Here is a 27,401-nt window from a genome sequence, read left to right as displayed (position 1 = left end):
TTGACATGTGAAATACACTTTGATTGCGCTTTTTATGTGCTTTATCTACAATTTACCTGCACTTTATTTGTTCTTTGACTGCTCCTTTGTTGCCCTTTTTTACGGTGCTTTACTTATGCTTTACCGACGCTTTAGTTACATTTTGACTACTCTTTTATTGTGCTTTAGTTGCACTTTACCTGCGCTTGACTTAAAATTCCACAGACACGTTAAATATATAAAATAAAAAATAAATCCAACGTATCCACTCAACATGTCAAATTTTAAGTGGATGTCCGAATATATCTCTACGTCTTGTGTCTGCACCTAATAATTTTCCATGAATTAGAGGGTACAAAAAATCTCATCTTCCATTTTTTGCAAACACGTTAAATATATAAAATAAAAAATAAATCCACCGTATCCACTCCACATGTTAAATGTTAAGTGGATGCCCGGACATATCTCTATGTCCGGTGTCTGCACCTAATAATTTTCCATGAATTAGAGGGTACAGAAAATCTCATCTTCCATTACTGATATAACATTTAAAACCAACGCAGCAAACATAGCTGAGTGAAGCGTAAAGAGTGCAGGAATAATTTAACAGAGTCCCTACAAACAGCTTCAGGTAAATCTTACACAAGTATTTAAGAGAAAATGTTTACAAGAAACCTTGAAGATTGGATGGCAGATGATTTTTGAAAGAATGCTCATCATCCAGATTTCGCAGGCCAGGTTGCCTGAGACGACATGATTATGCTCACGATCACTCCAAACAAGCCAAGCGCACTGCCAAAGATCTCAATCACCAAAATTTTCACAAAGAGTGAGGAATTTTGGGCATCAGACAGCGCACAACTGCTTCCAATTATTCCAACGCAGAGCCTGTTTCAGGAAGACGTTACTTTTCAAATCTGGCAACTCTACGTTTATTTTATTTTAGTGACGAGGAACCCCTCCGCTTCGCGGTCAATAAACCCCGGTCGACCTAGTAGGCAACCCACACCATTTACCTAGGTCAACACTTAAGACTATCACGGCCGCCCAAGGGATTCGAGCCCGGGACCTGGACTTTGCCCAGCCGAGCTCCCCCCACCTGAGCTAAGCCGCGGTGGGTGTCTGCGTTTAATTTTGATGAATTTAAATTATAGTATTAAGATCATAGAAGTCTGGAATCAAATCATACCCACAAACAAGATTTGCGAAGCCAACGATGATGCCGGAAGCGAAGATGGCATAACCAGCTCTAAGAGACTCAGGTTCATTTATCTGTGAAGATGGTACACTTTCTAACTTGGTTTGGAGAATGATGGCAACAATAACTCCATATATAGCAACAGCCTCACAAAAGATCACACTGGAAAAGAAAATAAACTACAGTTATAAGAGTCGATGGTGCAGACAGCTGAAATTACATATATATTTAAATAAACAAATGTAAAAAAATTGCATATTTTTACATATATTAAGCTCTAGTCGAACTTACAAGAACTGAGCTGGCCATTATTCTTGCTAGGTTGAAAAAACTTCTTCAATCATGCTTTTACTTAAAAATGCCTCAACTCATGTCAAATAGATTATTTGTGACAAAAATTAGGAATACAGCATTAATAGCACTGAAGAGAATTTTAGACATTTGGTTCTTAATATTACAAATAAGGAGGAAAGAATATACAAATAAGAAATAAATTTACAGGACAAACTTACTGCAAGGATGTCTATTGAGAGTTTCCCGAAGCAGTGATCTACACTGATGTAATTATTGTGCTATAATAACGAAAGCTCTTGGTCATAATTTATAGTGATTTAGTATAAACTAAGGTTTGTTTGGGACGGCATTTTTACTGCTTCTTAAAGTAGCTTTCTAGTGCAAAAATTTTAATTTTTTACTAAAAAACTGTCTTAAAAAGCAATAAGAAAGCCGTCCCAAACGAACCCTAAGCCTACTGCTTTTAGTTGGTCATTTAACCTCTGTAAGTTTACTACATAACTGTCAGCCTCTGTATAAAGTCAAAACTAGTTTAAAATTTTCATTTAAAAAACTGTATTTGATCAATTCTAAGTTCATGGTATAACAGTAAAAACTTGTCATTCAATAAGAACTAGTCAAACATTGGATTCAGCATTGAATAAAACTGAACAACTTCACAATGATTGCTCATTTGAACAGCCCATTTCTTGACATGGCACTCCAACTCAGAAAAACATTGCTCAGTTGACGTTTTAACCTCAGTTGATAGTTTCTTCCTTTCCAGACTTTCCTCTGCTTCTCACATTTAATTTCTCTCAAATTCCTGTTCTGAATTTTCTCCATTTTGTTTTGTTTGAACAACTTTTTCTTTGTTTTTATGTTCTTTTGGGTAGCTGGATGTTTCCTGAACTTTTTTTTTTTTTTAATGATCAACTAGTAAGCAAATTTTTTTATTACCCTGGGTATTTTTAATTTCAATTATTTTTTTGGGATCATGACCCTGATGAAGATTAGATGGGGAAAAATCACCTAAGGTTGATGGATTCTATTTTCTATACATCTCTCCCATTCATATTTTCACCCTCTAAAGCCTTCTCAAGTTTCTTTTTTTACCATGTTCCCAATCAAGCATGTTTTCATTTTGATTATCTAAAGGCCATTTGCTATTCATTTTGTTGTTTGTTGAGGCGAGAAACAACATTCAAAAAAAAAAATATTTATTACATGCCGTTGATGTCCCATATACTACAGCGTCCGTTGATCTTTCTACTTACCGTTTGATATCGTCCATGCATACGTCCTGGAGGATTCTAAGATTACTTCATCAACGTCACCAATCCATAGCATTGCTCGTTCTTTGTCTATCATTAAATATAATAAAGATCTAAATTTAAATATTTAAATCATCTCTTACATAAATATTTAAATCATCTCTTACTATGTTCATTTTCTAATTATTTCTATTTAGGATGATATTTTTACAATCCATGAGAAAACCATGGATCATCTCCTATATTTAGACCTAGCTTGTACACTATCTATGCAAATGAAATATTCCATATATTTGTAGATGGTATCAGAATAATTTCGTTAACTCTTTCTCGTATTTTTTCCACTTATTTTTTTCTTTACCGTCCCCCATCCCATATTATGGTCGGCAGCAAAAGAAGCACCTACTTGCAACTCAAGTGATCCAATTCAACCATAAAGGTGATAGAAAAAAAGATTCAAACCATCATCACAAGACAAGATACTCGTGAAAACTATTGGAAGATGCATGAAAAAACCATTGAGTACAAATAAAGACAGCACAAATTGTGAAATTCATATCAATATTGTCATCACAAAGCGGAAATTCATATCAGTGTCAACAAAGAACAAATTGAATTCCTTCAAAAATTGCTATAACCACCAAAGTCTCAACAAACCTTTCAAGCCACTAGATCTTTTGCGATCTCAGCTTTCATTGCTGAAAAAAAAAACCTCTAAACACTCTCATGGTTATATATGGAAACTAGGATCCTGCATTGTCAACACAGGCGTTTTTGGTCAAATGACTGGTGATACTATGATTCTTTATGAGTATAAAACATACTCTATAAACCTCAGCAGTCAAATTGTAGATGGATCCCTATCTACGATAGTTATCGCTAGATCTATACTTCCAAAGGACATGGTCCTTAAAACTAGCTGTCACCCTTCATAATCCACATACAATGCCACCAATAAGGAAATGATTTACTCCAAGAGGCTAAAAGTGAAAGAAAGAACAGAGATCCAAGCACCTCTTACACCGAAACATTATTATAAACTTTGGAGAACTCTAAACTTCAAATAGTAATAAAATTAATGATCAAACTTTATATGACCTTGATCAATCTATTGCAATCAAGAATGATAGTAGATCTTGTACTAAGCATCCTATTATCAGTAACTTTGTGTCATATGACTAGTAAGCTTCTATCTATCATGCCTTATATTACATCATCAATGGAAGTTCAAATTTCAAATAATATTCAAAGAGCTCTTGAATAACATAATGGAAGTGCGTTGTAATGATAGAAACAAAATCCCTAGAAAGAAATGGCAGACGAGAGAGAGAACAATCAAATGAAAGTAGATCTTCTCCATTAAGCACAATATCAATGAAAGTGTGAACAGATTGAAGCTCATTTCGTGGCCAAATATTTCACTTGGTCTGAAGGGATAAACTATGAGGATGCATTTGCTCTAGTTGTTACACTTAACTTCATTCGTGTATTATATCCCTCGCAACAAAACTAGTCTACAACTTTTTTAAATGGTGATCTCGAAGAGGTCCGATGCAGGACTACGTATGAATGCAATCAATTCATTAGGAATTTGCACAACTCTTGATTAAAATAAAATGAAGAACTAATAGCAGCTCAAAACAACGAAATAAAACGAATAAGGGGTCATGCCCGCTTAGGCTAAATCACATAACCAGAGAGTTGAAAAACTTTCAAAATAAATTAGTAAATCACTTTATGCTGAAATAGTAGTTTCAATACAATCCCTAATCTAACAATGAGAATTAATTAGCATAAAGTAACACTCAAAACCCTACGTTTACTAAGCTTAGTAGAAGCAGGGAGAATCATCCTTCGCGACTACAATCAAGCACAAGATAAAGTTAGATTTAAGAAAGATATTGAAAAGGGAAAAAGAGAACCTTTGTCACGGTTCGGTGGAGATCCTCCACTCAATGCCTTCAAAGTGCTCGTCAATTGCCTCTACCAACGTATCCAGAATACGTTCGATGTACTCTTCGACGGTGTGATCGACCCTTGTGTTGACGTCAAAGAAGGTCGATTGAAGAATGCCGACGAAATCATCTTCGTCATATGTTAGGCCGTATTCAGTCTCCGGATCGGCCATGCATTGGTTTGTTGAGTGTGGTGGTGGCGGCGACGTCCTTCAAGCTCCTAGATCTCTTGAGAGAAAAGGGCTCCTCACAAGAAATAATGGGGATTGAGAGTAGAAGGGTTCGACCAAAGAGGAGAGCCACACGTGCGCTAGGGTTATGTGGGTGGAGATGTTTTAATATCAAAATCTTGAAATAAATTTCAGATTTTGAAATTAAAAGGGAAAGGAATTAGGAGAGGAATTAATGTGAGAGAGAGGGATTGGAGAGAGAGAGGGGCCGGCGGCTTATAGAGGAGGTGGGGATTTGATTTGTTTCCAAAGAGGGATCTTCTTTGGAAAGAAATCAAGTAGAAGGGAAAGAGGGAATTTCGGCCAAGAGAGAATTTAGGGAGTTTGAATTTATTGCCTAAAGCAAGGATGGGGTTTAGGAAATATTTCCTAACCCAAGCCAAGGGGGAGGGCTGGCGGCATTAATGGGGAGAGAGGAGATTTGGGAGGTGATTTGGGATTAATTAAAGAAGCTAGAGGGATTAAGAAAGTAATTAAATAAATCCAATTTGAATTTGAAATTCAAATGGATTTAATATAAGAACTTTCCTAAAATAGATTTGATAAATTAGGAAAGATTTTGAATTTTAAATCCATTAAATTTGAATTTCAAATCTGCCCAAATTTGAGTTAATCTAATTTAGGAAACAAGGCCATAATGGGGAAGAGGGGGGTGGCTTGGCCAGCGGCTAAGGAATTGGGGCCGGTAGCATTAGGGGTTTGGGTATGGAGTTGGCCGTGGGGTTGAGAGGGAAGGAGAGGGGCTCGGGTGAAGTGGGAAATCCGGCGGCTAGGTGAGGGTGGAGATGATTTTTGGATGTAAGGAAGTTCGACAATGGAGGTGGAAGGGGAAAGACGAAAGATAAAAAAAAGAAAACCACGAAACCGGCCGTCTCCAAGGTTGGTGGGTGATCCGATCTCCCTCTCCTAGGGATCTCTCCAAAGTTCTCTCCAAGAACTCTCAATTGCTCTCAAAACACAAGTGTAGGAAAATCTCATAATAATCATTCATTCCCTTGAAAAATAAAACATGAGGCTACAAATAGCCAAGTACATGGGACTCATGAAAATAAAAGACACAATTGCCCTCCGGGCTTACATACGACATCTCCCACTAAAAGGGTACAACTGAAAAACAAATACATGACACTGAAAATAGAAAAATACATAAATAAGAAAATAACATAAATAACTCAAAAGTACAAAGACTCGATCGTGGCCGTAAATCGGCGGCCACGCATCTGATAAACCTTCCACGAACTGATGTCCTCATCAAGGTCTATATGAATGTTCCCTTTGGGCTCAAGAGTCAACTCAATGTTGGCAAGGTATACAAGCTTTGAAAATCTATATATAGTCATAAGCAATAATTGCATGCATGGTTTGATCAATTATTGAGGATGGTTCAGATGCATGGATTCATTCAATGTCAAAGTGATCACACTATGTTCATTAAAAATATGTCAAACTAAAAAAAATTGTGAGATTAAAGACTTGGGACAGCTCAGATATTTCCTTGCGAATGAAAATGGCCCAATCAAGGGCTTGCTCGAGTGGTATGCCATGTGGAAATTAAGTCCTTTCAGCCTTTTGCATCAACCTGAGTTTGAGAACATGCAGCAACGCAATTCTTTTATTTTGTTTGGAAATTAATTTTGAGTTAGCCCAATCAAAACAAGCCAGCTTGTTTCGATTTCGAGCAATAATTTAATAAATACAAGAAATAGTGAGAAGAAGAAAATGCTCATGCTTATTTATTATGGCAGATGTTGAATTGAACCATAAAATCTAAACCACGATTTCACTCTGAGTAGGAGCCAAGCCATGAAAATAAATGAGACGAAGCAATGTGACATGCACACTTTGCTACGAGCTTGTGCTTCTAAGGCAAGGAATGTGTAGGGGCAGCACATCGTTTGCCTCCACACTTATAATACACTCTCAACTGCACTTTTAACAACACTGATTTTTGTCTAATAACAATTCTCTTAATTATTTATTTGTGCTTATGTACTTCATTGATGATTGAGGCCTTATAAAGATTTGTTTAGCTACATATAAAAAAATTGCATTATTGAAACTCAATTACATCGAGTGCTCACAAAATCATTCTATCTAGTTGGTTTTACATATCATGAAAGAAATAAAAGCTTATGACAAACTCGAATATCAGTTATGGATGATTACTGAAATAGCACCCTCTTGGTTATTTGGATTTGGCTACTCTTTTTATGTCAAAAAGCTTATAATAAAGGATACTTTTCCACTCCCATCTCTAAAAAGGAGAATTTCAATTTTCCTAAAGTTAGAGAAAGTTTTATAATTACGATGCTATTTAAAAAAATGTGATGTTTGCCCTTTTGGCTATTCAAGATGCTTAAGAAATTTAAAAATATTGCATGAATGAATTGATGCGAGCTTGAAAAAATAACGGTTTGCTTCTTGCCAAAAAATGACTCGAGTATTCATGCTAAATTTCAGACAATTGGATTTCCTTTTATAAAAATCATAGAATTTCTTGACTTAAGTATTTTAAATTTCCCTTCCCATCATTATTTTACCCACTTTTCCTATATTATCTAGAACCATAAAGCTAGAGCTGATATAATCATCCTATTGAACGGTACTTTTTTGTATCTATGCTATCCTCATTTCCTCATTCAACCTAATACTATGATTACAAACAAAAATTATATTATTCATCTAAATTTTTTCTCATTCATTGCATGTAGTAGCTGATAGTAACATGAATAGGAAAAGAAACATACTTTAGAGTCAAAGAAGAGGCATTGCTATGAAGTGCGGATATTTCTACTCCAATCCCACAGCCTGAACAATCTTGTGGGGCATGCCAAAACACTTTATTAACATGTAAACCTTTTAATTACTTAAAATCACACGGTAGTGTGGTACACCTCAAAGAGAAATGTACGATATTTCTAGTATATGATAAGACAAAAAGGGACATTCGGCCAAGACACAACAAGACCTTAAACAAGTGCTTCTAGGTATTAAATCTGTTTTTTATTTTTTCCATAGTTTAGTAGTCTAGCGTGCTGCTCATCTCTTTTTAAAGAAACCCTAGCCCCTCAACTCATTCTACTCACTCTCAAGAGCTCCCATTCTAACGCTAAAAAAGATATCATCACTACAATACATCCTTCTTATGGTTCTCTCTACCTCCACCCTAATCTCTTTAAGTCTCCTCTACTATTGCTCAATTTAACCATTTTTCTCAAAGAATTCTTGACAGGCATCCCCCTTGTCAAGAAATTCTTTTCCCTATGCACCATATGTCATTCTTTCCATCACCATTTCACTTTGCCCTAGTTCTCCTTGACTCCCCACCCACTCCCCAGGGCAGTTTCCCTCTTTCTTTTTCATTATTATTTATTCTTCACATTATCTTACGTGAAAAGGTTGGAGTAGCTCCAGTGAAAGATAAGATTAGAAAGAGTCGCTTTAGATGGTTTGGTTACATAAAACGGCGGCCTTCCGATGACCCGGTTAGGAATGTATTAGATTTGACTTATGCTAAAAAGGGTAGAGGTAGACCTAAAAAGACTTGGTTAGAAAATATTAGAAATGACATTTCTTTATTAGATTTAGATGAGAATTTGACTCTTAATAGGATACAATGGAGAAAAAGAATTCATATAGCAGACCCCACATAGTGGGAGAAAGGCTTATTGTTGTTGTACTGTCTTAAGAAAATCTCTTTACATTTCCCTCCTCGTCTCTATGTCTCTCTAGCTGTATATTTATTTCATCTTCCTAATTACCTCTCTATTATAAGCAAATGCAGCTTTCAGACATATTTAAGAAAGGTGAAGTATAAACTAAGATTCCCTTCATGTTGGCTATTTATTCTGTAAACTTCGACAATATTAAACAGAATACCTCCATGTAAAATCAAATAGCTTACAGTTTTCCTCACTCACAAACTAGTATTGATCAATTTCAAAATGGAGCAACTTATCATTCAATAAATGAAAAGAAAGATTCAGCATTTAATAAAACTGAACTACTCCCCAACGTTTACCTGCCCATTTCATGACATGGCACTGGAAGGACTTAAAATTTACTTTCATTCAATCAACTATTCCCCATCAATAAAAAGATGTAGCAGAAAAATGGATTAGGCCATTTAAGTTTCCTTCCATTAATCACCGGCTAGCAAACATAAAAAAAACGAATTAAAAGCCACATATTTCAGAATTGCAAGAAGAGACACATCCATCAGAACTGTGGAAGAGGAATTCGCTATTAGCACGAATAATTTTAACATTGCCTCAAGGCGAAGACAAAGACACATGTGGGACATGCTGGGCTATGAATTCAACTTGCTTAAATATTAGTATTTTTTAAATTAAAAATCAAGGAGTGGAGGACAAATTGTAAACAAGTGTGTAACATTTCTAGTACACGGCATGAGACAATAGTGACCTCTCACGTCACAATGGTATCTCAAAAGCATTGATTTGAGGTATTAAAAATGGTTATGAATAGCCTACCAAGTAGATCATACCCTCCCAAATAAACCCTAATCATTTGCCACATTCTCCTCTTGCATAACTCTGGAGAGCTCATAATACTGACAACAATCATTTTCACTAGCACACATCTCTCTCGTAGAGTTCCTGCCACATTACTAACTCCCTCTCCTACCATTACTCAATTCAACCTTTTTTCCTCCAAGGCTTTATAGTCATCAACCTCAAGATGGAATTTGCCTTCATGCAACTCTTTATTATTCTCTTTAATCCCCAAGACATTCTCATTTATGTTTCTCTATCTTAACCTTCTTACTAAACTATATATTCTCTCACTCTCGACCTCCCTCTCTATATCTCTATATTTTATTTTCTATTTCTAGTATATGCCTAGTCATTCCAAGCTATCTTAACTCAATCACACTCTTTCATGCCCACACCATTTTATTAGCTTTTTTACATGTTTCAGGGTTTGATCACCACATCTATTCATCCATCTAATTCCCTCCAACTCTTTCTTTCCTCTCTGCAAGTACCTATACCCCTATCAACCAAGTTTTAATTTTAAAATGCTACATTGTATGAACTAAACAAATATTGGGTTTATTTTTTAAGGAAACTATTTGATTAGATTTATTTCCCATCAGAACCATGTATTTTTGTGGTATCTCCAGCTAAAAGGTTTAACAATATGCTCACCTAATAAAACCCTCATAAATAAACATAGGCCCGGGTCAACTGTTTGAAGGCCCTATTAAAACGCATGAAAGCCCTTTGAGACCCACAACAGCATGGCCCAAATAAGTTGCCAATGCCTTACAGAACCTCATTAAGTTCAGCTGCAGCCAACAGGGACTTGCTAGCAACCATCATGAAATCATTCGTGGCAATTAGAGCTCACGGACAGCCAAGCAAAACTACCTGGCCTCCAACCGATCCATGCCAGAATCCAGCTAGAGCTCACAAGAGGCTGTTGTAGAATGACAATAAGGTGAATAGCAGTGTCAAGGAACAATGATGGTGGGTTCTTGCGTATGCATGTTTACCATTAATTAGGGTTAAATTGTAGAAAATATTAATCTTCATCAATTCTGCCTCAATCAATTTAGCTTCATTAGTTTTTCCTCTATCAATATTCCACTAAGATAAACAATTCTCCACCTTCCTTATTCACTTCATGTCACATCTATGATCCATGGGATTGTTGCAACCATCTCAGCAATCTATAGACTATTGTAATTATTATGTAATTATTATTTTACTACCCATCAATCTGTAAACAATTGTAATTATTCTTCTCTAAATTCATATGTTTCCTATCAAAAGCTCTTCTAGGATCATATAAATACTAAATAAATGTTGGAATAAAATGCTAAGTCACTTTTCTCCAATTATTATCATGGCATCAGAGCTTCACATTTTTTTTCTACGCATTTCTAAAAGCAGCAGACTTCATCGATGCATTGTCTAGAACATACAAGCCTTCATTGCTACAAGTATCTTTTCATTTCACATAATTTTCTCATTGTATCCTTCATTGTTGTATCCTTATATCTATCATTCTTTCGATTTTTAACCAATTACCACCATATTTCTCCTCCTGATGGATCACAAAAATACCCATCTTCCCTTGAGCTTCATTTGGAACTGAGACCAACAGTGCAAATGCAACAGGAAAATTAAAAAAACATCCATTCAACATATCACTTGAAAGGAAAGAATTACCTCAAGTGGTGACAATTGATTCGCATTGTCTTAAATGAAAGAAAAAAATTGGGGCATTCACTTGGCACCGGACCTCAGCAATGCTATCTAGCGCTCAATACTTGAGATGAACAAGACTCTATGGTGATGCTTGGTTATGGAAGACCATGGTTTCTGAGATAATTGACACATGCATAGTCACTCGACAAAAGAAATTCAAGATACAATAAATCAATGTATTCTAAAACCTATGATGAGGCCTAAATCTAAGAGATCAAAACCAAGATCTCGACCACAAAGCAAATGGGAAAATCCATCCCATAAAATTCCATATTTTTCCAGAGGCCTAAATATACTACAAGTCCTTAGGAAAAAGATGGATCGTTACTGATGTATCCAAATGGAATGCGGCAAATGTTCAATTCCACTTAAAAAGTCCATTGAAAAAGGCCAAGTTTGTGATTTTTCTGCGGGAATAAATGTCAAGTTTGATATTATAAAAGTATAAATTCTTGTAAAGGATGATCTACCAATGAGCGCAAGCAACCATGGAAGAAGGGAAAATGGGAGTTATAACTACCAATAACCCCATAGAAGGTTTGGCCATAATGACAAAAGCTCCTAATATCAAACACCATAATTTAAAACTCTCTTCTTCCAAAAAGTACTGCAGCCAAACCCAATAAAGATGATCAATAGAGAGTCCATATAATGCACACATTGCAAAAAGGCTCGTCATACAAAAACATCGTTGAAAGCTTCATGGCAAACCACCAAGTAAAAGTTGGACAACAGTAGGAGGGCAAGCAAAAAATTAGACATATGCATACATAACACTAGTAAAAGAAAATAACACAATAGAATCACCCATTGAATTCAAGAACGGAAAATCTAAAAGTTAAAAAACTTCATGGTATCACCAGAAAAAAAAATCCTATGATAGTACTTATTTTCTTGCATTCTTAGATCAACCTCCTCTTCCCAAGCTTTTATAATCTCAGAGATGCTAAGTCTCAACTCTTGAATTATTGATTTAAGAGCTACAAACAATATGACAAATTCTTCACATAAATTTATTTCATATACTTTTTATCCTAGAACCAAGAAAATAAATGTTGTTGATAGATCTTTCAACTAGCCAAGAAGACATTCTTAAAACTAATCCCTCACACTTTGAAATATCTTTCACGTACCTAAATTATTTACCAACTTATTAGTGATCCAAAATTTAGTCCTCTATTTTATCCTTTCACATTGTGCATTTTAATAATAGAGCATGAGAAGGAAGATTAGACTTCCTAAAAAAAGAGAATCTATGAACCTTGAAGAATCAATTACCAAAGAAGCTCTAAATTGCATGTTATATTATCTAAAACATTTAAATCCAACAAAGAAAGGATACTATTCAAACACATACGTCTTGGCCGTCATTTTTTTATTATTCTCAAAAATATACTTCTTTTTTTATTCAAAAGTATTACAATTAAAAATTTTCATTGTGACACTTAGTTAACAAAACACAAATGTACTAATTTTCCAATAAGTAACACAAAATCAAAATCTATTCATTTTCCAATAAGTACGACAAAAAATCAAAGTCTTTTATTTTTCATTCAATTAAGTAAGATGCACCTTAGTCTTAGGTGCATAGAAAAGGCTTTGAAGTGTATATTTCACATGAACCGGTTGAGGTGGACACCTAACTTGAGTGAGGCAGACACCTTAATTGAGTGAGGTGCATCTCAACATTTTATTTTATTTTTTTCATAAGGCTCGAACCTCAATTTGATGATGTTCCTTTTTTTCTATAAGCCCAATGTCTCAAGTTAATTTAGAGGCCACAACTTCACAATGTGATGGATGAAATTGCTTGACTATGTTGACCTCAACAGCAAGATTAAAATCAAAAGGGAGAAGAGAAAATCAAAATCAAGCAAAAATCCACATAATCCCTAAAACCCGCAAGAAATCCACTTACCTGCAGAACGGCGCCGCTCAAGTCGATTCTTCGCGATTCTTGCAGTAATTCCACTGAACCGGACTCTTTTCACGTCGATAAATAGGAGACGAAGAGGCCTCCATTCGCTTCTGCTCGGCTCTTTCCCACGGCACTCCCCACACGTAGACCTTCTCTCCCTCCTCCAAATCCCGTCGCTGCCTCCCGTTCCCTTTCGAGCAGAGAGAGAGAGAGAGAGAGAGAGAGAGGGGCACCAAATCCTACCTCTATCTTTGCCGCTCGACTTCGCCCCCTCTTCCGACGTTCTCTCCCTGTCGGCTTTGAAGTTGCGGCATTTTTAATCGGAAGAAGGGACCGGAGCTCGCTGGTTGGGAAGGTAACTTACTTCCTTTCGCTTGCTTCTTCGTCCAAGTCCCGTTAATCCTCCGAACTACAAGGCTTGATAAGCCCTAGATTTGCGGTTAAAGGAGAAAACAGAGGATTTATTCCACTGTGAGATTTACTAGACATTCAAAGGATTTAACTTAAATCTTGCTCGAATCCTACATCCTGAGCCATTATCTCACTAAAATTCTGCTCTAAATTATAATTAATCATAATTAGTCTATGATTAATTATAAATTTAGCAAAATAGTTTAATTAGTTTTAAATTAATTATAGTTAATTAAATATAATTAACTTTAATTAATGTATGATTAATAATAAATTAAAATAACTAATTTATAATTGATTTCTTTAAGTTAATTATAATTAATTATAGTCTCGATGTAATTAATTATAGTTAAATTATAATCAGTTATAAATTAAATGCAATTAATTTATAATCAATCATGAATTTAATATAATTAATTGCTAAATACAATTAATTATAATTAATTCATAATTAATTACAAATTAAGGCATTTTCTTTTTTTTGGTACCCTCAATCCTCGAGCCAACACCAACAACCCCCCGAAGGTATGAACTCTCCAAAACCTATATTCTCGCTCTCAAAGTTAGCGGCGGACCGGAAAATCGCCCATGCACGCCTTTGTTGCGCGTGGTGGGATGGGACCCCGGTCCGACGCCTACGATGGGGCGAGTAATCACCTTAAACTCAAAACCCTACTTCAATGTTCGTGGCGGACCGGAAAACCGACAATGCACGACTTTGTTGCGCGTGGTGGGATGGGATCCCGGTGCGGCACCTATGGCGAGGTGGGGTCACTCATAAGTACCCCCGAGCGGGGGCAAAGCAAACTTAAAAAAAAAAACTTTTTAAAACCCCATGCACGCCTTTGTTGGCGTGCATTTGTTGACATGGTGGATGAAAAAATAAAAAACACCACCGCGGTGTCTCACAAACACCAACCGTACACGTCTTTGTTGACATGGCGGGTAGGCGGCTTCTTGGTTTTTCCCCTAAATGGGGGCTACGTCGCGAGGCTGCCGAATTTTTGTCCAAAAGGACAAGGACTTAAATAAACTTGGACTTGGACTTAAATAAACTTGGACAAGGACTTAAGTGAACTTAAACACAAATGAACTTAATTCAAGGGAACTTGAAATTGACTTGGACTCATATTTGAACTTATTTACACATCAAGTGGATATGACTTGAACTTACAAAATAAGCAAGGACATGAAGGGGACTTTGATTTGGGCTTGAACGATAGAACAAAGAGCTTGGACTCAAATGAGCTACTAAAGAGGTTCATGAACTTAAACTTAAATCAAGTGAAGAAGAACTTGCAAACTTTTGAACAATAGATGACTTGCACTTCATATGACAATGAAGAAGACTCATTCTGGACTTGGTCTTAAGCTCAAGTCGAAACCGGACTTTGAATTAATGATCTAAATCTTAACCTAAACTAAAGTCTAATGTTTGGAATTGAAAGTCATAAGTCATGAAAATGATGAAATCAAAGGTAAGCAAATGAATGAAGACTAAGTCTTTAAGAGATATATAAGCAAGAAATGATGAGGTGGAATTATCTCGAATCGTTCAAGCAAATCAATCTACATGCAAACAAGAATTTAATGAAAAGGCAATCAAATAGCAAACGATCATCATCCAAGTACCAATCTACATTCATGCTCACCAAATTGAGATCAAATGAAAGATGTATGTTCAATAAGAATCACCAATTGGGGCAAGGAGTGATCAAACTAAACTGACTCAAGCTCTCCAATCAAGTTGATATCCATGCAATGATTGAACGAGGAATATGATAATGTGCCTCATGCAATGATATAAGACTTTTCATATACACAACCACTGGCTCGTGGATCAAAGTAGTGATGAACTATAAACCAAGATGTATTTGAAGTGTGTGAAACCAATATAGCTTGCATATGAACGATGCTATCCAATTGTAATCAACGACGATTAATAAATTACAAGGATTATGGGTTCCTTGCAAATACATATATATATATATATATTTAGCATCAAGATACAAGAAAATACAAAAGACCATCATTCAATAGTCAACAAATATGCCAGTCCATTTCAAGTAAAGGAGAACGATACACATCAAATACAAACATTCATAGGTTGTCGTAAGAAGATCTGCTGCATATATTAGATGCTGCCTACGAGCAAATGTAGGGGAAAAATGGCAAATGCGAACGCTTATGGACAATGCCAAGAGATTTGCACTCAATGTTCACGTACAAATAGGCACATCAAATCATGCAAGTAATGACAAGCAAAGACTGTATATCTGCCATATATATACAAGACATCTACACACCTGCATGCTGTCATAGTAGAGGGCAATGAATGATAAGACACCTTCATGACCAGTCACAAGTAAAATGCCAAAGGGTTATAGTAAAAGCAAGCACCTACAGATTAAAACAGGAGATTCCTTAGTGCACTATGATCCACCTGCAGAAAGCAACAAGTAGTGCACGACAGTCTACCTGTACAAAGCAGCGAACAATTCTATTCAGAAGCTGCTACACCACGCCACCGGATCTGCAACTTCTATGCAAGCGGACAAAAAGCGTCTACAAATACTTTCAAAGTACCCCCGCACGTGCACCGTAGTTTGTATATACATAGGTACACTAGAAGGGGTAAAAGCAATCATAAAACTAACATGGGCCCCGACGAGCATGTTATTGGTACACACGTGACGTCTAGGGATGCTACGCGGGTTATTAAATTTACCCGATCCTCTTTAACATGTAAAAAGGAGTCGACAGAGTTTAATTATAAAATGCCCCCAAACACCCGCATGGGCCCCGGCGAGCGTGTTGTGCAAACACACGTGACGTCTAGGGATGCTGTGCGGGTCAATAAGTGAATTCAAGTTCGAACCCGATCCTTCTATACGGATCAATAAGAGTCGACAGGGTTCAAATCATTAAGCAAATATAAGGTTATGGCAACTAGTATATTTGTTTTAAGGCATTCATATTAGGCCTTCAAGGTCTATAACAGTATGAATTCACTCACAAGGGCATAAAACCTACGAAATTCGATCCTCTGTCGATAACTCGATAGGGTCGACAAGATTCAATCAACGAATGGAAATGACCCCACACCTCGTGACGACCGTGTTGAATGCAAATCTCAACCGAAGGGGTCCATTCCAAACACTTTCAAATGCTTTACAAGCTCCACCCAAAAATCCAAAATCCCACAATTTTCCAAAACCCCAAAACTCCATACAAATACCCATAAAATCCAAAAAATCCAAAATTCCCAAAATCCAAAAATATCTAAAATTTGAAATAAATACATCCATACTTAAAGCAAAATCCATCCACCCTCCGCAACAGTTTGCCGAGATGGACAAATTAAAATTTACTTCAGCTCAGATGGAGTTAATGCCTAGTCGAAAATATCACTAGGATCCATTCTCAAACAATCTCCTGCCAGTAAGGACATGGTACGTGTCCTCTAACTGGCAGTTTTGCCGCCAAATGGCACTGCAGGTAAACGATTATGACTCGGGAACCTCTGAACCGAGTGATTTTGCCGCCAAATGGCACCACGAAATACAGTTATGGCCACCGTTACGTTCCTTATTGGCATCAAATCCTTGAGATATGAATCAATAAGATATGATTGATATGGCACAAAGCCCTCTGTTAGCTAAGGTGGATTTAAATTTATCCCCTTAAGCAAATACCCATCCTAGGTCTACAAGATCCCCTTGGATGAAGCAACCCATGGCTGCCGACAAGGATCCTTCTGTCAGGTTGGGTCGACTACCTCCTCTGACTAAGTAGACCAGGATCACGATGGCCCGGGACGACGGAACCATGGGATCTTGATCGGGTCTATCATCCATTCCCCCACCATCCGCTTTAAGTGCAAGATGGTTGAATTTCTATTTTAAATATCAAACTTTTCAAATTTCCAAGCTTCTAAACAATTCCAAATTTCCAATGCTCATGCTACTACTATATGCCAGATAACACGTATCTCTATACGTATCTGATTGACGACTAGCCTTAATTGAAAGTTCTCTCTCGTTATCGGGAGGGGTAATTAACTATAGGGGCTTGTGCCTATAGGAAACCAAAACTCAGGTCATAAAGTCCTCGCAAAATGAGGGCGAAATCTCTGGGTAGTGTCTTATCTACAAACCCATCTGCCTTCCAAAATTTACCACGGAACTTATCCAGTTAAAACTCCCTCGACAAAAGAAAAAGCACAATCAGCGCGGCGGGGAGGCCGGGGCCAAATTTTCGGAGCCCACAGACTACCTTAAGGATGAAATTGTTTTACATTATGTATAAGAAGAGATTAAAAAAAATTAATTTGAGGTCAAAAGGATGATGAAGATCCTTTAGTTAATAATGGTGTGCCATTGGATGAGAAATGATTTGTGAATGATGAAAACAAAGCTACACAATCACAATTACAAGGTAAATATCCTAATGTTTACTTCTCTAATGGATGAAGGAATAAGGCCAATACAAGTTAAAACAAAAAACAAAAAAATAACATAACACATTGTTCTAAATTTTAATATAATAGAAATCAAAATCATCAATATAGTCATTATTTTAAATTTTAATAAATATTCTTTCTAATTTTTATTGATCGGAGAAGAGGAAGATTGTTAAGATTGGCGATGTTGAAAAAGATTGAGAGCATGTTCATACAACTAAGGATACGAGATGAGAGAAAACAATTAACTACAATGATGATTCTAATAAAGACCTTTTAAGTAATATGAGTGTTAAAAGACTTTTGAATACACAAATTACAATCTTCGACTATTTGTTTATAATGAATTGGGAGTGAGAGAGACTTATTATTTAATGCTTGCAGTATTGTAAGATTTTTTTATATTGCTTTAATATTTTACTTTGATTTTAGTATGTCACTTATTATTTCATATTTCTTATTAATTTTATATTTTAATTATGAGGTTTACACCTCAAAAATACCTTAGGCTTACGCCTCAAAACACAGAAAGAAAAAGCCCCAAATCCTGATTTCTCAAGTCCAAATCTTTATCCTAAGCAGTGTAGTATTACTAAACTTTTTTTATTTTCACATGCAATCTAAATCAACAAATCTGAATCTCCGTCAGTTTGACCAACGGATAGACGCAACAATACTAGTTAAGCTGCAATCTAGGTTGTCCTAATCTAACGATAACACCAAAACAGACAAATGCCCATATTAATAACATAAAATTTACTGAAAATATCCGCAAACCAAGTAGCCCCTAAAAGATTTCGTGAAATTCCAGGGTACCTAATGAATTTATATAAAGGTGATAATTAGACATACTTGGTAATACAGCTGACTCAAGCTAAGAATTTAAAGCTTCAACCTTCATCTTCGCCATAAGACAGAAGTACAATTTGCATCAACCAAATAATCAAGAGATGCCTAAAAAGCAAAGGATTGGGGATAGAGACACGCCACACACCTAATGAGATTCTTAGAGGTGATTCTCGGAGCCTTAATAGCAGCACCAATTAAACTGCTTCCAGTGATGTAGATTCCCCTGACATTGTAGAAGAAGAACGAAGAAAAAAAAATTATCACCGTTAAAAATTGCCGTAGGAAAGAGAGCTGAACACAAGAGAGAGGATAGGAGAACAAAATTGGTTACCAAGCAGCCCCAAGAACAGAAACGCCAATGGATATCGCAATACCGATCGATGCAAAGGTGTAGGGCGAGATCTGCGTCAAAGCCCGCGACCATGAGCTCGTCGTCGTCATCTTCAACAAAAAGCTGATCGCTGACGGAGGAATACTCCCTCGCACGAAAGGAACGATCAACTATTAGGGCTTATCCGGCGAGAACAATGAAGGAACTGACTCAAGCAGGATGTGGGAGAAGGTAGAGCGAATAAGAGATAAGGGGCTGTTTGGTATCGGATTTACAGCGGTATTTAAGTCGGATTTACGCTAAATCCAGCCAAACAGTTTTTGTGCGCACGTTAAATCCCGGGATTCAGTAAATCCCGGATTTACGGATTTACAGCTTAAATCCGGGATTTAGTAAATCCGAGGGGTAGCCGGATTTAGTAAATCCGAGCGGGATTTATCCGAATAGTAATTAAATATTAATATAATTAGATTAATTAATATAACTTAATATATCTATTATTAAATATATAATTAATTGTATAAATAATAATTAATGAGTAATTTATACTTAACATATTATTAACTATATAACACATTATATTTTTTATTTTTAATTATAAATTTATTTTTAACTTATAATTATCTTCTTCACATTTAAATGCCTAACTGTTATAAATTCTGAAATATATTACCAAACAGTTTTTTTGGATTTAACATTTGATATATCAAACAGTTTTCATGATTTAACATATTTCGGATTTATTAAATTCAGATTTACAGAATTTACTAAATCCCATTAAAATTAAATCCCACTTGTTGCCAAACAGCCCCTAATAGGCCGATCTCTTCGTATAATGCTCGATTTTACATGCGGCGCCTCCCGTAACTTTGCATTTTATGCGACTGCCTTAAGTTTGTGCGGGTACAGATATTTTGGAAGGCAGGCCCACGTAGTTGGGCCTCAACATTATTGGAGCCCAAAACCTCCAGCATAAGGAATAGAGGTTCTAGGGATACCTACTTTCCATAGAAGAATCATTATATATATACATATTTCATTAAAACATAATAAATTTTATGGCATATCAAAAATTTAAAGCATTAAAGATGGTTAAAATCATTAGTTAGATTCATTAAAATTTTGAAATAAATGATTTTGATAGTATGATATCATAATTTTAATTTGATGTATACAATATATTAATATCTAGTAATTAAATGTGTTAGACTTTATATGGATGATTTTGATGGTTTAAATTCATAAATAAATTATATTATTAATGATTCGTGGAATATTTGATGGTTGGTTAAAAATAAAGCCCTTCCATTAGGGGAAGGCCTTGGCTTGATGTAGTAAATATACATCATATAGATCACATTACAAGGTAATAGCCGGAAGAATCTAATGATATGAGAGCTGTTCTCAAGAGAGTGCGGGCCTAATATTTCAGCCAGAAGAATCGTAATTGGGCAACTAAAGTCGAAGAGACTGTTGTTTAGTAATAATGGTTGAAAGGATCTTATTTGGCATGCGACTAAGGTCAGAAAAATTATAGTCGGCGGACGACGATAGTCGAAAAGATCATAGTCTGTGGGTGACGGTGGTCGAAAGGATCATAGTCGACGAGCAACGGATGAACGGTAAAAGTCTAGCATCGGTCGGCGGATTGGTAAAAGTCTCGCGGTAGTCGATGAAAGTTCACTAGCGGTGGTGCCAGGGTGGAGCTTTAGCCTTAGAGCTCTTTTTTTCTTCCTCCAGTTCATATCCCCCTTCATGAGAAGATGGGGTCTATTTAAAAATTTTTGGAAGTGGCATGTTCTATAATAGATCGAGGGTATGTTGGGAGTGTTTCAATGAACATCCCATCTTGTTCCCTATTATTGTGGAGCATTTATCAAGCATTTGTGTGCTCGAATGATGTCATAATTAAGCAATTTTGGGCTCGTTGGATTCATCTCATTGAGTCGTTATTTTGATTTTAAGCATGTTACATTTGGAAATCATTTAGTCATCTAACTTATTATTTGAACCTTCCAAACATGCTTCGGGCCTTTGATTTGGATCCATTTTGGCTCGGATCATATTGAATTTGGTTTTGTTGGTTTCTTCTTCTCGAGACATTTAGTTCAACTATAAGCTTGATGAAATTGAAACTTGGATGACTCCAAATTTATTTTTGGAAGTTTAATATGAATATACTACAAAATTCATGCCCGATCAAGATAATTTTTTGGTGGTATATCAGTTGTCTCCCTATTTTCGGACGTTGAAGCATGTAGAGTCCGAATATATGTGTCGAATTATTTTAAATCGTTACAATTTCTAAATTCTAATTTTCAAATATTTACAAGGTGTGACCGTTCCCTTGGCATCAACAATGACCTCCCCTCAAGGCCATGAACCAAGTAAAATATCATTGATTATAAATTTAATCTGTCTTGATCAGAGCAAAAAATATTCAAAAATCATGCTCCAAAACTTTTGAAGTTGCTCAAAATTGATTGTAGAAGCTTCATTTTTCTCTAAAAGTGTTAAAATTGAGTTTGAAACATCATAAAACTATTTTGAGTACTTACAAAGTGTTAATTGGGGTATGCATAACTAAAAATCAAGCCTGAATAGGACTTGGTGGCTGCATCGGCCGACCAGCAACTAGCAGCCCGACAGTCCGCACATCTTGTGAGTGAATTGGGTGAATGACACCCTGCTTTGGTTTTTTTTTAACTATTTGGCCTTTGGCATTCTTTAGGCGGACTGATTGCCCGTTTGGCATTCCCCCTCTATTTAGGTGGCATAATGCCACATCTAATATATTATTATATTTTAATTAATTCTAGTACTTTAAAATTCCAATAAAAAAATTAGAAAATAAAAAAAAAGAAAATTTCTAAAATAATTTTAGAATTGATTTTTGATATCTCTCTCCACTTTCCTATAAAAGCCTCCTTAGGAAATGAAGGAGTGCACACTATGTTGTGCCAACCCAAGTTTTTCTTTAGATTGGCAACTCGGAGAATATTGGTGACAAGGCTAACCAACAATTTTGGAAATGAAAGATATTGTAACTTCTAGCAATTATCGGGAAATTGATGGAGTAACCAATGCATCCAAAGTTACCCTATCTATTTCTCATCAGAAAAATGATAAGAGAATCATCTAAAATAATTAAAGATGTGTTATCCATTGTTATTTCTGAGGCATTGGCGGTGATTCGTATGAAATTTTATCTTCCAACCGAAGTATTGATTATTGCTCTAAAACAATTTGACTGAGCACATGCTCCGCCATCGAGATTCATAATAGTGAACGAGATTACAATGCTTGCAGAATTGAGGTTCCCTCTAACTCATAAATTGCTTGATATTTTCAAGGAACGTGGCATTGCACTGCCTCAATTTTTGTGTAAAGCAATAATGATTATCGTAAGCTTGACTGCATTTCTTAGAGAATGTGGGGTGACACTAAAAATTAAGCACTTGTCTAGAATGTGCAAATTCACAAGTGATTCCCAAGGCCACTTCTCCTATCGAGGTAACAAAAAATGGTTGGATTTTTTGACACATGTTCCTTCTAAAAAATTGGCTAGTTCATTCTTTTTTGTGAAGAATGAGCTAGAGCTTTCAAAAAAAATGGTGGAAATTAAAAGAACTTTGCCAATCATCCCACATAAGAGAAGAATATATATTAAAAATCCTCAATTTTTTTTCATACAAAAAAATATTTCAACGGGAGTTATGTTTTATAATTAGTCGATATGTGGCAGAGGAGAAACTTTTTAAAGTTAGACTTTTTAATCAAACAGGAAGAACTCATGTGTCTAGCTTGAAGAAATCAGATTCAGGAAATGAATAATGGTGTTTTTAACTCATCATCCAAAAATCCTCGAGAAGGTGAAAAAGAAGCTATTTCTTCTTCCTTAAAGAAAAGAAAATTTAATGACATAATGCTCTTGCAAAAGGATGGGGATAGCTGTAGAGAAAATGTACATCCTGTGTCGACCATTATTATTCGTGTTGATTAAATCCTGAAATATGTTACCAAACAGTTTTTTCGGATTTAACAGGATTTAACATTTGGTATACCAAACAGTTTTCATGATTTAACACATTTCAGATTTACAGGATTTACTAAATCCCATTAAAATTAAATCCCACTTGTTGCCAAACAGTCCCTAAGAGGTCGATCTCTTTGTACAATGCTCGATTTTACATGCAGCGCCTCCTGTAACTTTGCATTTTATGGGACTGCCTTAAGTTTGTGCGGGTACAGATATTTTGGAAGAAAGGCCCACGTAGTTGGGCCTCAACATATTGGAGCCCAAAACCTCCAGCATAAGGAATAGAGGTTCTAGGGATACCTATTTTCCATAGAAGAATCATTATATATACATATTTCATTAAAACATAATAAATTTTATGGCATATCAAAATTTAAAGCATTAAAAATGGTTACATCATTTGTTAGATTCATTAAAAATTTTAAATAAATGATTTTGATAGTATGATATCAGAATTTTAATTTGATGTATACAATATATTAATATCTAGTAATTAAATGAGTTAGACTTTATATGGATGATTTTCATTGTTTAAATTCATAAATAAATTATATTATTAATGATTCATGGAATATTTGATGGTTGGTTACAAATAAGGCCCTTCTATTAGGAGAAGGCCTTGGCTTGATGTAGTAAATATACATCATATAGATCACATTACAAGGTGATAGCTGGAAGAATCTAGTGATATGAGAGTTGTTCTCAAGAGAGTGTGGGCCTAATATTTCAGCCAAAAGAATCGTAATTGGGAAACTAAGGTCGAAGAGACCGTTGTTTAGTAAAGGATCTAGAGCATCAGAGTTATGAAGAAGGTTTTGCTCGTGGTTTCCTAAAAGGAGTTCGCTTAATGTAGCAAAAAATTGGTGTTTCCATTGATGGATTGACTCTTAGCTAGACATCCTAGAACTGTCCTTCAGCTTCAGGTGATGATGATGAGAGCGAGTTGAGAAAAATGTCTTCAAGTGATAATGAAGATGTCTAAATATATGTAAAAACTTTAATTTTATAATATACTTTTGATACTGTCCTTCTATCTTAGAGATTTTTGTATGTTCATGAATATTTATCTTTATATAAAAAAACTTAAGTTCTTATGCATTTTCTATGTTTTAATTCATTGCCCCCTAGTTAGAGCAATGATAATAGACGAACTTATTCCTGATATAGCTTTGTGGTTTATAGATATATGAATCTTTCTAAGCTTTCAGTCTTCTAAAATTTTTATATATTTATACCTTTTGGGATTTATCGACCTTATAAGGGTTTTTTTTATGTGTCTGTGCCTTTTGAGGCTTTTAAGCCTTCTTTGAACGAATAGTGACTCTATCAATCACTTACTAGGTCTTTGAACGAATAGTGACTCTATCAATCACTTACTCTCATAGAGTCCTTATAGTGAGGATCATGTCCCCCATTATCTTCCCTTCGAGGCTACCTCATACTCAGGCTTTATTGAGATTTTTTGTTAAAGTATAGCTTTGTATTATAAAGGTTGAAAAAAACCTGCAAGGGATGTTTGACCAATCTGAGATTATTTGTCAAAACATTTTTTTGATGATGTTAACATGTGTGGAAGATGTCGAGAGAACCCACTAAGGATGTTTGACTTATTCGAGATTCTTTATCAAAGCATTGCTCGATGATATTAATTTGTTATTTGTGTGGAAGTTGTCAAGAGAATCTATCAAGTATGTTTGACTTATCCAAAGTTTTTTGTCAAAGTGTTGCTCAATGATGTTAACACGTGTTAAAGAGTTAGAGAGAATCTACAAAGGATGTTTGACTTATCCAATATTATTTTTCATAGCGTTGTTGATGACGTTAACCTATGCAGAAGAGATCAAATTGAATCCTCTAGGATCGATTATGCCTTGATTAGGAGGGGGAAAATGCCGCATATATCCTAAATCAAAGGTGAATAATAGTTTATCTTTAGATTATTACTAGTTTTTTTGAGATTAAGATTGAGACCTTATCCAAGAAGTACAAGTGCAGCTAGAGACTGTACAGAGCTTGAATTTTTTAGAACATCATTGCATTTGTGAAAAAATAATTTTCACTGGCATTGTCTTAGATGTTTAAAATGTTGGAGGAAATTAACTTGTCCACAGATGGAAAAAGTTACCCCCAGTTAAGAATCAAGTTTCCATAGACGATGCCAAACTATTACATCTTGGAATATTCGCAATAGTAAAGAGATATAAATCTTAGTGTCCCAGCTTTATATGAAAATCCAACACTCAAAAGGATGAAGCGATGGGTGCATCAATCACAGTAGACATCAAAATTTTTATCAGGAAAACTTTGAAAAAGGAAAAAATAATACATGGCCTAGCCCAGTTGAAATAAATCAACTAGTGTTGGCAGTTAATTACAAATATAGCCTTTTCATGGGGGTAAGGCATTAGCTGATATAGTAAATATGCATCATATATATTACATTACAAGTTGGTAGTTGGAAGAATACAATGATATAATAGTTATTCTTAAGAGAATGTGGCCTATTTATTCGACGAGTAGGATTGTAGTTGGGGATGTAGGTCGGAGAGACCATTGTCTGGTAACGATAGTTGAAGGACTATAGTTGGTGTGCAACAGAGATCAGAAAGATCGTAGTCGGTGAGCGACTATGGGCAGAAGGATTGTAGTCGGCAAGCTATGGAGGTCGAGCAAAAGTTTAATGTCAGTTGGCAGTTGGACATAAAAGTCCAACGATAATCAACGAAAGTTCGTTGGTCAGGGTGTCGGGGTAGAGCTTCAGCCTCAAAGCTCTTCTTTTCTTCCTCCAGTTCCTCTCCCCTTCATGAGAAGAATTGGGTTTATTTATAGTTTGTTGGTAGTGGTATGTTATGTAAATATAGAGAAGATCAACGACATGTTAGGATTGTTTCAATGAATTGTTCGTATTGATCCCTTTGATCATGGAGCATTTATCAATCATTTGTATGCCTAAATGTTATCATAATCAACCAATCTTGCGCTTATTGGATTTGCCTCGTCGAGTCGCTCGATTTGATTACAAGCTTGTTACATTTGGAAATCACTTGGTTGTCCAATTTATGGTTTCAACATTCTAAATGTGCTCCAGACATTTGATTTTGACCCATTTGGGCTCGGATAGGGTTGAATTTGGTGTTGTTGGATTCGTCTTCTTGAGACGTTGAATTTGATTATAAGTTTGATAAAATCAAAGTTCAAACGACTCTAGATTTAATTTTGAAAGTTTCTAACATGAATATACTTTGAGATTCGTGCATGATCAAAATAATTTCTTGTTGATATATCAGTTATTAAGTAAACTTTTATATGGTAAATCATTATAAATTATGAAAGATCATATCTCAAAACAATATAATCTGAACTAAAAATTAACTTAAATTTATTTCACACTTTTTTTAATTGAGCTCGTCTATTGCAATCGATAGGTTAACACTATTTAAGTCATGCATGACGTGCCGATTTGAGCTTGTTTCAAGTCAATAATCGATTCAAGTCAATAATAAATTTTAGTAAAATAATGTAAATTTGAGCTTCATTTGAGCAAATAATCTATTTATTTATAAACAATTTCCTGATATAAGATAAAGAATAGAAGACCATCATGAATTATTCATCTAGATTCATATAAATCAAAAGTGTGTCATGAGATATAAAAATTTTGGTTATAATGGTTTTAAAACCCTCAAATTTAGGCTTCGTTTGGTCATTCACTATTTTTGTAAAAGGTAGTTTTAAGAAACATTGGTTCATAAAAATGTGTTTTATAATGGAGAAAGCACATATAAAAAGCACTCTCAAAATAGCAGAAAATGGAAAAAATGGTGTTATTGAGAACATGGTTTGACGAACCAAACATTAAAGAAGAAATAACTTTACCGTTTTAAAAAGGAATAAGCATAAAAAACGCACAATCAATTGAATCAAACTAGGCCTTATTTTGAGGTGAATACATTATATGAATATCAGTCAATTTTTATATAGTATTCATCTAAAAAAAAAAAACCTTGTCCAACATTAATTAAGAATAGCCTAAAACTTCTATCATTCTATGGCCTATAAGAATACTAGCTCAAATGAGCTAGCCCCAGTATGCATGGGCACAAGGTTGAATCAAGGTTTAGTCTGACCTAACTCATCGTGTCAATTGCAAAGCAATTAACCTAAATTGAGAATCAATTGATTAAGCTTAAGCTCATGTGCGATTGATTTAGGTAAATTAGTTATTCAAACAACTCTAAAATTCATT

At 35.3% G+C, this 27,401-nt stretch overlaps 1 protein-coding gene across 1 annotated transcript; it reads right to left on the bottom strand.

The window, feature by feature from the left end:
* Positions 1–483: 483 nt before the first annotated feature.
* LOC110101874 (V-type proton ATPase subunit c''2) lies at positions 484–19,386 on the bottom strand. The gene is made up of 4 exons (XM_020829956.2): positions 19,117–19,386; positions 18,931–19,008; positions 1,169–1,339; positions 484–867 (listed from the first exon to the last, which is right to left on the bottom strand). Exons 1-4 carry the CDS (start codon positions 19,224–19,226, stop codon positions 696–698), a joined length of 531 nt encoding a protein of 176 aa, XP_020685615.1. The 5' UTR covers positions 19,227–19,386; the 3' UTR covers positions 484–695.
* Between the last annotated feature and the right edge of the window lie 8,015 nt (positions 19,387–27,401).

This window comes from Dendrobium catenatum, unplaced genomic scaffold (assembly GCF_001605985.2).
Source record: "Dendrobium catenatum unplaced genomic scaffold, ASM160598v2 fragScaff_scaffold_974, whole genome shotgun sequence".
Lineage (NCBI taxonomy): Eukaryota > Viridiplantae > Streptophyta > Magnoliopsida > Asparagales > Orchidaceae > Dendrobium > Dendrobium catenatum.
This window is presented reverse-complemented; position numbering and strand designations above follow the sequence as displayed.